Source organism: Labeo rohita, chromosome 1, assembly GCF_022985175.1.
Source record: "Labeo rohita strain BAU-BD-2019 chromosome 1, IGBB_LRoh.1.0, whole genome shotgun sequence".
NCBI lineage: Eukaryota > Metazoa > Chordata > Actinopteri > Cypriniformes > Cyprinidae > Labeo > Labeo rohita.
This window is the reverse complement of record NC_066869.1, coordinates 5,264,847-5,279,886: the sequence shown is the minus strand read 5'-3', so window position 1 is coordinate 5,279,886 and position 15,040 is coordinate 5,264,847. Positions and strand designations below refer to the sequence as shown.

The window sequence follows — 15,040 nt, the reverse complement described above, 5'->3', positions numbered from 1 at the left end:
AAAGAACTAAATATATAAAAACAAAATACTTGCTAAAAAAGTAAAATATAAAAGAAATGATATATACAAAAATCAAAATACAATCAAATCATAGAAAATGCTAAATAATTTTAATATAATCAAAATAAAATACTGAAAATTGGTAAGTCATAATAATAAAAATGTAAAAAGCTTGTACTAAAAAGCAACTCAATCATAAATTATGACCAGTAGTTTCACATTGAATAAGTCACATTACGGAAGTCAAAAGGGTTACAAACTCAGTGTCTTGCAGACTTTTTAATATTTACTCCATCAGAACTGAGAAAAAAAAACCCTTTGGGGTTGCAGATTGTGTCAACTTTTGAGGGAAAAGAAATCAAATCAGCATCTAAACAAATTGCCCTTTTATTGATAATAATCATTACATTTTGGTTGAGTATGCTTTTGTTCGCAGTCCTTGCGAAATGTCATGAAAAAAACAAAAGAAACAACAGAGACAATAAATGAAAACAGATGAAAGGAAGATCTCCTGTCAGACATAAACGATATAAAATCATTTCTCCAACAAGTTAAAAAAATCTAAACATCCATTAAACCAAATCAATGTACTCGAGAAGCAAAGCTAAATGAGACTCGTTTTCAGAAGTGAAAGCGTGAGTCTTGACCTTAAACCACTTTATAAAGAAATTCAACAGGTTCAGAATGACGCGTGTTTAATTGTATCAAACTAAATTGTTTTAATGAACACAGTATTCTGTGTATGTATTAAGACAAGGTTTTTGAGTTGTTCTGTAGTTAGTGTGTCATTTAGACCACAGAAATTCAAAAATACTGTCCAGAAATCATGTGACTATACTGTACGTGAAAACAGTGTCTGCGGTCATCATCAGAAACGTTTAATTAAGTGTTTATACACACAAAACATATAAACTGGAGTGTTAAGATGAGTGTTGTCAGTCGCTGACTGCTCACTGTAACATAAGTCGAGGTTGAGTCGTCTGTAAACATTATACTCGCTGATTACTGACGCCTGCGTGAAATGAACGGACCTGTGCTTCACTACATGACGTATATATCGCGCATCTACTTCACAACGTCTGAAATCCCCTGAAATAATTTCTAGAAAACATAATACATATGTGGAGCTGCTTATATAAACGAATCATAAAATGTACTGTTATTATTACTATTACTTGGAAAAAAGCACTGAAGAGTATCAAAAGTCATCTGTCAATCAAAGTGTGAGTCCACGCCCTTTTTTGAACTACGACACTTGTGTGCATGTTAGTGTGTGTGTTTATTGTAGTTTTCTTTGGCGTTCTCTGTGCTGAAAGCTACCGCTCGTCTCCAGCGCTGCGAAACCTCTTCAGTCCAGCAGAGACGGTTCTGACGGTCTGATTATGGTGGGCCGGTTTGGAGCAGCTGGAGGCCTTCTGCTACACAAAGACACATGATGATCAACTCTAATAATAATAATAATAGCTAACAAGACCAGCGGTTCAGTAGTCACTACTAAAGTCAGTTAAAGTACACAAAAATTGAACACTAAAATGTATTCATAAAAAAAGAGTGGACTAATTTTACTATGGAAAAAAAAAAAAAAAAAAAATCAAACACTTACTAAAATTAAATAATAAAAATGTCAAAATAAAATAATTGTAATATGAAACAATTAAGATAAAAAAAAAAAAAAAAAAAATATATATATATATATATATATATATATATATGTTATATATATATGTTTTTTTCTTAATTTTAAGTAACAGTTTAGCCAAAAATGAACATCTGAGGGTGTCGGTCGTACCTAGGTATGCCGGGTGGCAGAGAGGGCGGCACGCGGGCGGGTCGTGACGGCACCTGAGGGGGTGGTTCCAACGCGCCACTCCCAAAAGCATTTGCGTTGACTGGAGGCGGGCCGGGCCTGGATGGAACGGGCGGAGCTCCAAATGCAGGGGAGGGGTTAAGAGGAGGCGGGCCAGGAGGACCAGGGGTGGGGCCTCGCACGGCAGGAGGACGGCCAGGGGGGCGGAGCCGTTCCCGCGGATGGTTTACGCTGAGATGGAGGACTGACAGAGACAGAGACAAGTTGACACGACTTCATGACGAAATGCACTTTTGTTATTTATATTTAGTTATTAAAACCAAGAGATTAAAATAAAACATTTAAATTTATTTTTTTTAATAATACACAGGTAAAATAACATAATTTTAATATCATGAATCAGAATTTAATAACATTTGTAATATACATATAATAATACATTTTAATATAAGAACAGTTAATAAAACATTAAAACAAAATTAAATCATTAAATGTTAACGGTTTAATTAAATGCATAATTTTAGAATAAAACAAAATAAAATATTTACTAAAATCATAAAAACTGTAAATTAAAATACCAAAATAGATTTAATTAAAATTAATTAAATAAAACAATTTTACATTAAAATAAATATATAAGAAAAACAAATCAAAACACTTACTAAAAAGGAATTAAATTATAATAATGTACTATTACATTTAAAAAATAATAAAATATAATAAATAAAAATAATAAAATAATTTTAATTCTATTTTTGTATTTTTATTATATTTCATATTTTATCAGAGAACCGTGAAATAATGACGTGTTGTTAAATTACAGATATGTTAATTAGAAATCTCATGTGGACTTTAAGGAAACATTTTAGGTCACAGGGGATCAGCCAATGAAAAAGTTTGCGAATATCCTTGATTTAACATGAATTACTGTTAACACTATTAGACAGTGCATGTGTGTGGTTAATGCGGTAACGCCGGCCCGTGTACCTGGGGTCGGTGTGGATCCAGGTGTCGTCCACAGGTGGCGGGACGGGCACGGATACGGTGGAGGTGCTGATGTCTCCGATGATGTGCAGCGCCTCTTTGAGCGCGTGGTACATGCGGAGCATCTCGTCGCGCCGCTGCGCCTGTTCGGCCGACTCCTCCATCAGACTGTTCTGATCGCCCGACGAGTACAGATACGCCAGCAGCTCCGAGTAGATGAACTCCTTCGCCTGACACACAGATAGACAGATGTGAGATTAGTCAGGATTGAGAACGAGGTTCGTGAAAACGCTCTGAGCAAACTGAAAACACGGTAAATTAAAAAGTAATTAAGAATCTTCTGTGATTGACACTTGATTAATATGAATAAAACATGTATAAAGCATGATGTCACAAGCCCCGCCCACACTCACGCTGTTGATCATGAGGTGCATGATGGTCTTGGGCATCAGGTCTCGGATGCTCTTGTTGACGATGCCGATGTAGGAGTCCACCAGGTTACGGATGGTCTCCACCTGCCGCTCCAGCTGAGGATCCATGGAGAGGGAGTCGGCCGTAACGCCGTCCTCGTTCTCCACCTGAGAAAAACAATGAGACGCCAGAGTTAAGCCATTTAGATTATCTCAATATTATGGGACTGAGACTCCGTTGAGGTTATGATGAGATTCAGGCCCTTCTGGAGAGATTCTGATGTGGGTCTGGTGGAATTTAGGAGAGAATCAATGAGATTAATGTAAGGTTACGATGAGACTCAGGTGAGATTTACATGAGATCCACAGGCAGATTCAGGTTATATTTAAGCAAGATCCATGTACGGTTGTGCTGGGATTTGGTTGAGGTTTAAGTGAGATTCAGTGAAATTAATGTGAGCTTTAGCTGATATTATGAGTTTCAGGTGAGATTTATATTTTTACTTCACCTTGTTTCTCACCTAAATCTCACCACAATCACAGATTCACATATTGAGGTTTAAATGAGATTCAGGTGAGACAAACATTTTAATCACCGCAATTACAGATGAATCTCATCATAACCTCACCTTAATTTATTTATCTCATTGTTTCTCACCTAAATCTCACCAAAACCACATCTGAATCTCACAAGAGCTGATATTTAGATGAGAAAAGGCTGAGATTCACAATCGGACTCAAATAACATTAAAGTGAGATTCAGAGTTGGATTCATGTGTGATTTAGGTGAGATTTACATTTTTAATTCACACAGTTTAAATACCACTACAAGTGATATAGTGAGATTCAGGCGAGGTTTAAGTGAGAATAAATGAGGTTATTTTAGATGAGGTTATGATGAGACTTGTCAGATTGAGAAAGTTAGATTCACGTAACATTTAAGTGAGATTCACGCGTGTCTGTGGTGAGATTTAGTTGAGGATCAAGTGAGCTTTAGGTGAGATTATAATGAAATATTTTATCACCACAATCACAGATGAATCTCCTCATAACCTCACCTTAATCTCATTTATCTCATTGATTCTCACCAAAAAACGCATCTGAATCTCACAAGATTTACGTGAGATGCATGTGCGGTTGTGAGATTATTGTGAGCTTGAGGTGAGGTTACGATGAGATTCGGACGAGATGAGGTTGTGGTAAGATTCAGGAGCGGATCAATGCGAGGTTTAGGAGAGCTTACATTGAGATGTACATGAGATTTATCATGTGACTGTGCTGATATTCAAGTGAGACAAAAGTGAGATGGCTACCTGGTCTTTCTCAGGATAGACTCCCGCCCGCAGGAAGGAGGCTTTCCAGCTGTCCACTTCCTCCTGAGAATCGCACGCCAGCTCGATCTGCCGAAGGTCTTTATACACATTCCTGAAGACACAAAACAGAACATTAAATCAGGTTAATGGTTAATTTATAAATGTAGGTAGCACGGTCAGACTGACACACACCTCTGCTCAGTGTTGAAGATGCCGAAGGTGTGTTTGGTGGACATGAAGCCTTTCTCAACATCTCTGAGCTTCAGGTTATCCAGAGGCAGCATGAACTTCTTCTCTTTCTCCTGAAAAGCACACACACACACACAGGCATGGGTTTGATTTTCACACAAAATGAATAAGCATCCATCCTGCAAACACACACACCTCCTCATCCTTGTACCAGGACAGAGACTCTGCAGTCAGGATGAACCAGTAGTCCTTGGATCCGCCCTTCATTATGCTGATGTTGATGGTGAGCCAACCGCGTCGGATCACCTGCGCAGAGGGGGTGGGGATATGATAATGAGCAGGAGCAGAAAGGACCAATCAGAGCTCAGCTCAGTTTGTGCTGCAGTGTGTGTTGTTTACCTGGTTGGGCATGGCTCTCTTCTTAGTGACGGCCGCGCTTCGCTGCTGGGCACTGAAACACGCGTGTTCGCTACGGTTACGCTTGTGTGACTTAAATCAAGATCAAAGGTCAACAGAGGTCAAAGGTCACTCACTTGGCGAAACCGATGAAGTCCTCATGGTTCGTGTTGATGTAGGAGAGCTCGATGTCGATCAGCAGCATCACCTGAAACACACAAACTCATCACGATTGTGTTCAAATAATCCAAAACATGCTGCTTGAGGTGTTATTTAAAGAAATGCACTGAACAAACCACACTGCAAGTAATTCTCACGCATAGGCTACTTATCAAACAAAAAATGTTGATATGAGAAGACTTTAGAAATTTAGAAACACACCTGGTCTTTAGTTTTGCTTTCTCTCTCCCTGATGTAGGTGGTAACGATTCGTTCCGTCTCTTCTCTCAGCTGAGGATACGAGTTCAACTATAACACAAACACACACTGAGAACTGCAGCAGAAACACACACACACACTCCGATTATGACGCTTGACTCAAACACAAACATCATCATGCCTCTAGTAAGATATTAAAGAGACTGAAATAAACTCGGGTGAGTAGGACAGCATGCACATCTGAACCAGTGTGTGTTTAAACACTGACGGTGAACGTGACTGCGATTAGTAGATCTGTGCGATTAGTATACTATAATCACCACAAAGCAAAAACAACCACAAACTGAGCTCATCCACCACAGACACTGAACAGGTCATGTTTACAGGGTCATTAAACATCTCAGACGACTGAAAACTATGACATTATTTTAAACATTAAGAGGGAATTTACTTCATTGGATTTGATTGGTTACGGGGTCTGTCAATCAAAGTTGGTTCAGTTACAGGACTGGGTTTGATTGGTTAGGTGACCTGTCAATCAAAAGGGGTTTGGTTACTGGATTTGATTGATCAGTCAAAGAGGGATCAATTACTGGACTGGATTTGATTTGATTGATTATATGACAATCTAAGTGGGTTTGATCACAGGACTGGATTTGATTGGTTACAGGATCTGTCAGTCAAAGCAGGTTTGGTTACAGAACTGGATTTGATTGGTTACAGGATCTGTCAGTCAAAGCAGGTTTGGTTACAGAACTGGATTTGATTGGTTACAGGATCTGTCAGTCAGAAACGGTCGCGTTTTACCTTCTCTGTGCACTTGCGGATGAGCGTGGCGAGTTCGGACACCACCAGATCCACACACTTGAGACACGGCTCCTTCAGTTTAACTATCTGCTTTTTCACGATGGCCTCAAAGGCCAAGTCAGGGGTGAAGAGCCCCGTCCTGAAGGATCATGGGAGACCAGGGTGTTACTTAGGGTGAGAGGGGCACAATGGTGGGAAAAGGCGGAGGGATGAATGAAAACAGAAGGGAGAAAAGCACATGACCCATTCATTCTGCACTTCCTCTTTCCTTTGAAGAGACGCGTCATTACTTGTAATTACAGCAATCGTGAGTCATTGATTCTATTCATAAATTATCAGCAACAGCATCTACATTTATGATGTGATGCAAGATTCTGCCTCAATATTGATGATCTTTAGATAGGAATTCATATAGAGAGTCTTTTTAATACATAAAAGGCAACAATTCCCCTTTATAAAGCCATGCAGGCATAAAAACATGCATGGCTTTAAAAAGAGATGTGTAGATGTGAACATTTAAGCATAAAAACAGTTTATAGGACATTTCATGTCAGAGTTTCTTGCTATTTTAAATAGACTATTGAAATAAATGCATTTTAACATATTATGAGCATATATAAATAACATTTATGGGACATTTTGTGCCAGACTTTATTGCTAATTTAGTTTGTTTTTAAATACACTACTGAAATATGAAATATATGTTTTGTTTTGTTTTGTTTTGTTTTTTACCTTGAGTGTAAAAACAATGTTTACAGGACAATGTGTGTCAGATTTTAATTGCTGATGTGAATTGTTATTAAAATGTGAAATAAACTTTTTTTATGCTTAAAAACATTTAAGCAGTTCATGTCAGATTTTATTGCCAATTTATAATGCATTATTATATAATATATTATTATAATGCATATAACGTTATTTCACAGTTTAATAATTACATTATATGCATAAACAAACATTTACAGGACGTTTCCTATAAGACTTTATTTCTGATTTTGCTTAGTTTGAAATACATTACTGAAATATGACTTTTTTTAATTTATTTTTTTTAGCACTATTTGAACCTAAAAACAACATTTATTAGTCAGTTCATGCCAGATTTTATTGCTTTTTAAATTATTAAAATGTGAAATAAATGTTATTTGGGTGTGTAAATAACATTTATGGGACAGTTTGTGTCAGATTTTATTACTGATGTCAAATACCTTTGAGGCAGTTTATAGTTTATTTTAAATGCATTATAGAAATGTGAATTTTTTTTTTTTTAAACATTATTTGAGTATAGAAATTACATTTATAGAACATTTTGTGTCTGCTTTTATTACTGATTTGAAATGCATTATTTAATCGTGAGTTCGTCCATCAATTCTCAGCATTTCCTCATTAAAGCAGACAGGATGGTGTGACTAAAACGGTTCAGGAGCATTTTGTCGTGTCCTGTAGCAGCGTCATTGGAGTGTTTTTGCTTTGCGGAGCCGTTAGCGGCGTGAGTCGGGTCAGATGTTAGTGTGCTGACATGCTCGAACGTCCCACTATCTCAGGCTACCTTCAGCGTGCACTGCCTGACCGTGTTGATGAGCTCCTGGATGACCAGGTCAATGCATTTGAGGCACGGCTCCTTCAGCTTTATCAGCTGCTTTTTCACGATGGCCTCGAAGGCCATGTCAGGGGTGAAGAGCCCCGTCCTGAGGTCACACACAGCACACGATCAACCCAAACACACAAATGACTGAACAGAAAGCAGGAGTCAAACCACACTGATCTCGCTGGTCACGTACGAGAACAAAGACGGCGCGTATAGTCCGTATAGTCCGATTACACAAACTCTGAATCTAATGAGCCGGTGCGTTCACTGAACAAGTCAACATTAAGTTGTGTAGGGTCATTCTATAGTTAGGGGTACATTTAGAATTTGACAATGTGTTTCTCAAAAACCCAGACATGACCTTACATAACTGCTTACAAGTGCTATATAAGTAAAGGGGATCTGTAGGAATATGTTTGCTGCTGTCCACCATGTTACCTTTACTGGGTAACACAGTTGACAGGTAACTTAGTTGACATTTTTAGTGTTTTGGGCCTAGTTTAACCAATATTAGGGGAAAGAGAGAGAACATCATTTTTAGTGTTTCATCCATGTGTTTCTAGAGGAAATATCATCATACTGTGCAAATTATGCCAGAATGGGACAAACCATTCCTCCCTAAGGCGGGGTTTTCTAGTGGGTAACTTCGTTGACAATGGTTTTTTGTACACAAATAAAACAAGTTATATCACAATAAACACTTATTATTTTTTTAAGCGCACACCCAAATGTCTTGATAACCTAATCTAACTAAAGGCAAAACTATGAAATTAATTTATATTGGAGTTAATTTTTATACTTAAATGCAAAGTAGAATGAGCAACTTTACAAAAATGGACCGCTGAATACCAGGGTTGTATGAGATATAAACATCATTTTAAAAAAAAATATATATGGCTTTTTCAACATATAGTAGTATGATTGGGAAAAATATAATTGTGTACTAGAAAAGCATCTGTGGTTTCTATTAATGAAAATATATTAAAAAAAATATACTTCGGACACGAAATGTACCCACAATTATAGAATGACCCTGTAGTGTATCATTTATACTTTCAATAAATCTGATATGTCGTTCTCTATATTTTCAGATGTTCTTGTTGACTAATTTTTCTTCTTTCTCTCGTTTCTTGATTTGTGTGGCTGTTGTGATGTATGAGTTTATTCTCTTGCCTGACTCCATGAATGTTCTTGATGGCGTAACTGATCTCCCTCCTCAACTCCTTCTCATCAAACTCCATCTGAAACACACACACGCAAATTCAATGGAATCGCCTAGCTACACATGTAAATTCTGTCATTATTTACAGGTCTGATTACATTTCTAAAGACTTGCGCATAAAACCCTCATATTCTCCATCAATAAAGTCAAACCTGATGAGCAAACGAGCCTAAACGTACCTTAACGAGCTCAAACGGGAAGCGCTCGTGGAAGATGCGGTTGATTCGCGCGCCGCCGGAGAGCTCGAGAGTGTCCACCTGATCGCCAGAGCCCTCGATACGCTTCTCGAAGTCCACGCCGAACTGCTGCACCATCCTACAAAAAATCTACTTTTATTCTAAAGTCATTTATATATTCAAAAACAAACATAATATATTAAAATGTAAGCATGCAGAAAGGCTTGTTTGAGGTCTGGGTGGAGGCTCACTGCAGCAGGGCTTTGGTTTTGCGCGCTGGATCGTCCGGTTTGAAGTTCTTGTATTCCTCCACCTCCTTCTCTAGCGACAGCAGCTGAGACTGAAGTTTACTGCGCAGCGCCGGCAGAGTGTCACGGATGTGATTCGTCAATTGCTAAAAAGAGTCGATGGTACGTGACGAATCAAAATGATGCGTTTTATGAGGCGGTTGAAATGACTTCTTTAGGTACTGTGTGTGTGTGTGTTTGTGTACCTGGTTGAGTGTTTTCTGCAGGTACGGCGTGCCCATTCTCTCGGCCATGTGTCTGTACGCCGGATGGGACAGGAAGAACTTCCTCTCAGCAGCCAGTGCGACTTTGATGTCCTTCCTGCCATCAATATCTTTCTGACTGCGGTTCACCACACCGATATAACCTACAAACACACACACACACATGCACACACAAACTATATTCATCCGCTGTCATCATTGAACTCTAATAATGATGTGTGTGTGTGTGCATGGTAAGCTCTGGTTCCATAAAAGATGAGAATCTGACGTGTAAAAAATAAAAAAAGGCTTGAACAATAACACAAATGAAAGTTGCTACACACAGGCAAAAATTTACACCTTACAGAATCTTCAAAATGTGAATTATTTTATCAAAATAAGAGGGATCATACAATATGCATGCTATTTTTTAGTACTGACCTGAATAAGATATTTCACATAAAAGATATTTACATATAGTCCACAGGAGAAAATAATAGTTGAACTTATAGAACTGACCCTGTTCAAAAGTTTACATAAACTTGATCACTTCAATGATTCACAGCTGTGTATTTTTGTATAGTGATATTTGTTCATGGGTCCCTTGTTTGTCCTGAACAGTTAAACTGCCTGCTGTTCTTTGGAAAAATCCTTCAGGTCCCACAAATTATTTGGTTTTCCAGCATGTTTTGTGTATTTGAACCCTTTCCAACAATGACTGTATGATTTTGAGATCCATCTTTTCACACTGAGGACAACTGAGGGACTCATATGCAACTATTACAGAAGATTCAAACACTCACAGATGCTCCAGAAGGGAAAATGATGCATTAAGAGCCAGTGGGTGAAAACTTCTGAACTGAATGAAATTGTTTACGTTTTCTTATTTGCCTAAATATAATATTTTTTCATTTAGTACTGCCCTTCAGAAGCTACAGAAGATACTTACAGAAGATGAAATAAGTTGAATTTACCCTGAAAAAAGTAAACTTTTTCTAAACCCCTGCATGATAAATTATGATGAAATGCAATAACATCTTATGTTTGGACTTCTGATGTTTGGGAACACACTCAAGAATTTATTCAGTAAATGCGTTTCCATTGTAGTTTATGCCCATGTTTTCTTTTTGGATAAAAATGATCTGCCTCACTGAGTGCATGTTTTTTTTTACAGCACAAGATTTTGTGCACATCTTGGAGTTTCCATCCAGAGTCTTTTATGCTACTGATATACTATTAGTTTTAGTTTTTGTCAATATTTTGAATTAGGTTTTATTTTCATAGTTTTGGTTTGCATTTTATTTTTACTTAATTTTTTGTTTTTTTGTAATTTCATATACGTTTTTCCAGTCTATTTTGTATTATTGTTTTTATTTAATAATTGAAGTTAATTTCAGTTTAGTTATTTTTAAGGTAAGTTACACAGCACCTCTGCGCAGAGGAAGCAGCTTGTTCTCCAGGATGTCTCTGGCGTCGGTTCCTTCATCCATCAGATCCAGTTTGGTGATCACACCGATGGTGCGCAGACCTGTAGGACAAAGGTTAAAGGTCAGCACGTTTGAGCATAATTTTGTTCCCTAAAGTTTAAAGTTTATTAAGCGTTATGTTCTCTGAACGTCCCGTTTTTTTAAATGTTTTAAAAACTTTTTTTCTATGTTATTCAAACATTCCATTTTCTAATTTGCAGACACTGTGAGAATGTTACTTCTGAACATTCTGAAACAAGAGGTAACATTTTAAAAAATGTTAAACGAACATTCTAAAATAGAACATTCCAGATAACTCTACATGAACATTCTGTTAATGTTACTGGAGGAATTTTGTTCATAACTTTGAGAGAATCTTGTTCGGGACATCCTAAGAACATTCCCCGTCATCACGTCTCTTACCCTGAGGATCCACCTCTTTGCTGATCTTCAGCGCGTCGGAGTTGGCGAGGTCGGTGTTGGCAGGTGTGACGGCCAGAACCAGGCAGTTCTCTTTGGAGATGAACTGCAGCAGCATATCTCTGATGAAACATGGAGAACGGCCGTCAGTGTTTCAGTCAGGTCCTGCACCTGATCAATGCGACTGTTCTTACCGGATCTGGTACTCGATGTCCACCGGCTGGTCTCCCACCGCCACCTTCGTCATGCCGGGCAGATCGATCAGCGTCAGATTCAACACTGAGACAGAGAAAGTACAAACATATGCCGTTTTCCTTCCACGTTTAGTCTCTCATGAGAATCTGCTGTTTTTGATTTCTAACAACAGAAACAACAGATGGTACGCTTGTCTGATTTACCGTTGGGCGAGTAAACGCGCAGGTTGATGGGCACCGGAGAGATTCCCTTATTAGATCCAGTGAGTCTGTCCGTCTCGGCCTCGATCTCCTGCCGGACCTCGTCAAAGTCCACAAACTTACGGCCCTTACAGTGCAGGAACTCGGCATATTCTACAGACAGACAGAATATTTTAGAATCATTAATATACCATATAAGAGTTCCTACTAATATTTTGAATTAGTTTTTTATTTATACAATTTCCAATTGTTATATTTTTAGTAATTTTGCTAGGCTTTCTTTTTTTCCCCCATCCTTATTTCAGTCTTTTTCAGTTCCAAAATCTGAGACAAAAAAATGTGTGATGACAAATCTGAGTCAAAGTCAGCACAAATGTTTTTATAATTTTAACACAAATATATCAAATCATATTTTTATAATTGTTTTTTTTTTATAATTTGTTTTATTACATTTCTCAAATGTGTGATAGATCTACATTTACTGTGCTCCGATATTATTGTAGCTTTGCTGATATACTATATTACTTTTTATTAATATTTTCTGTTGTGTTTGTCATTGTTTTATCGGTCTATTCAGTTTTAATTATTAATTTTTATTTTAGTTTTAGTTGTTTTAGCACTTCAAGTTAAATTAAATCAAAATGAGCTTTTTTTCCCCCCCTTTCCATTAACACTTATTTTATTTAATGTAACATTTTTTTAGGGTTTAGTTTATTAACCATAATAACCCAGCTGTGCTCAGACGTCAAAGGGACCAATAATTATTTTGTTTCAGTAATTATAAATCATTTTTCTATTTAAAAAAAAAAAAAGTGTTTATTTTTACAATATTGTGAATTTTATATCAGGCACTACAAAAATGGCAATTATTAAACCACGAATTAAAGGAATATTTCACATTCAAAGCTCAATGGATGGCATCCGAGGCATGTTGCGAATACCACAAGTAATCATTTTGACTCACCACTCCGTTTGAACAAGCCTTAGAAGAGATCTGGTGTTAAGAGGGTATAATGTGTGGTTTACCTGCTTTACTGTTGACTAGTTGGAGAATCAGAGGCCTGCGAGTGACAATGCCGGAACCTCTCGGCAGAAAGTCCCTGAATGACAGACACACAGAGACTTTGAATGAACATTTCTATGGTTTTATACAGTATGTGAAAACATCAGCTTTTTGCTTGCTTGTGATTTAATGCCATGCCAGCTATTTTAAACCAAGAAACACTGAATGAAATACAACAAAATGTACAGCAGACACACAATAGAAGGTTTTCAACAACTATTTTCACACTGATTTAAATCTAACTTCTTTTAGCTGTTTCTCAGTGAAGGTTTGATTATGAAATGACTGCATCATTCTTGGGTTCATCAAAGTACACACAGAAAACTGAGAAAAGGCAATGAACCTAACACACACCCTCAAAAAAAAAAAATCCACAAGAATGGAGTTCTTTACTCCCCAGGCCAAAGTCTCCATGAACTGACATGATGCATATTTATGTATGTGTGTGTGTATGTGTGTGTGTGTGTGTTGCTCTTCCTGTTGCTTCAGCAGGAATCCTGCATATGTCAAGTCAGCACATGCTGAGATCTCAATCACAGTTACATGAGGTCTGCTATTAGAGAATCATTCAGGGAAAGAAAAAAAAAAAAAAGAAGAGGAAGAGGAAGAAGAAAAGGCATGCTCATTTGAGCCTCTAAAGGATGAAAGCTGTTATTTTCCCCATAAACTGAGTCATGTTATGACTCATTCATGATGCTTCTGGAGTTTAGCCTATGTGGTCACCAATGTAGGGGATAATGTATTACAAGTAACACAAGTTACGTAATCAGATTACTTTTTCAAGTAACAAGTTACTTTTCATTTACAAAAAAATATCTGAGCTACTTTTTCAAACAAGTAACACCAGTTAATTTGTTTTTGAGAATGACAGCTCTCTCCTGTCTCTATGTTGAGAGAAATCGTGAGTAAGTTTAGGATGCGTTGTGTGCGCTGTGCGAATATGATGCTAATGTATGTTCTAGACTTGATGTGAATTTGACAAAAATATAACTTTTTATACTAAAAAAAAAAAAAAAAAAAAAGCAAGCCCAGCCCAGATAAAAAAAAAAAAAAAAGTATCACAAAAGCAACTAACACATTACTTTCCACAAAAAAAATGAGAAACCAAATTAGTTACTTTTCGAAAAAAAAAGTAACTTTCCCCAACACTAATGTTTACTGTAAAGAAATCTGCACGAACTTGTATTGCCTGGAAAAACGGGTTTGTAAGAACCACATAATAAATGACCACATAATGATTTTTGAGCGAACTATCACTTTAAGAACACATCAACACTTAAGCAGACGGTGATGGTTAATGTTTGACCAGCAATGACATTCTGATCACTGAACGCTTCTTAAGGTGAACTTCATAAGACACACGTTTTCAAATTCATCTACATACAATTAAACTTTGTAATACTTTGTAAACTTTGAACTAAATAATTAGAAAATAAGCACTAGGCGTGTTTTTTTTTTTCTGTGTTTTTGACTAGAATTGTTCTGAAGCTACTGTCACCTGCCCACGAAGTTTTCCAGCACCGAGCTCTTCCCGGCGCTCTGGCCGCCCACCACCGCGATCTGCGGCAGCTCGAGGTTGCAGCTCTGGCCGATGGAGCTGAAGGCGTCCTGCAGTTTGTTAATGAGAGGAATCAACTCCTCCATCCCGCGGTTCCCCATGATGAGCTTCACTCAGACGCTACGAACTCCAGAGAAACTCAATCGATCACTTCATCCCTCACTTGCTATGCGCTATAAAACGCGTCGACCCAAAATAAAGCGTCTGGACGCAAATAAAAGAGACCCAAGAAGTCAAACTCCAGTTGTCAGACAGAAAGAAGAAAAAAAAAAAACTCAGGGAAAAGTTTTCCATCCGGTCAGCAGACCATCATAAACTCCTGAAGAACGACCCTTGTTTGCGAACCGCGCGTTTCTATTGGCCACTGCTGATGTCCGTCAA

The 15,040-nt window shown here is 37.6% G+C and overlaps 1 protein-coding gene across 1 annotated transcript; it reads right to left on the bottom strand.

Annotated features, from left to right (window-relative positions):
- Positions 1 to 371: 371 nt before the first annotated feature.
- On the bottom strand, positions 372 to 15,001 carry dnm2b (dynamin 2b). Its single transcript, XM_051096638.1, is given in 22 exon segments — positions 372 to 1,418; positions 1,790 to 2,010; positions 2,012 to 2,051; positions 2,795 to 3,021; positions 3,205 to 3,369; positions 4,515 to 4,626; positions 4,707 to 4,816; positions 4,899 to 5,009; positions 5,103 to 5,154; positions 5,237 to 5,307; positions 5,481 to 5,567; positions 7,831 to 7,969; positions 9,043 to 9,110; positions 9,271 to 9,406; positions 9,519 to 9,661; positions 9,761 to 9,921; positions 11,187 to 11,285; positions 11,647 to 11,765; positions 11,838 to 11,922; positions 12,042 to 12,191; positions 13,065 to 13,138; positions 14,600 to 15,001. Coding segments are annotated over 22 exon segments (2,601 nt in total). The 5' UTR covers positions 14,761 to 15,001; the 3' UTR covers positions 372 to 1,348.
- Between the last annotated feature and the right edge of the window lie 39 nt (positions 15,002 to 15,040).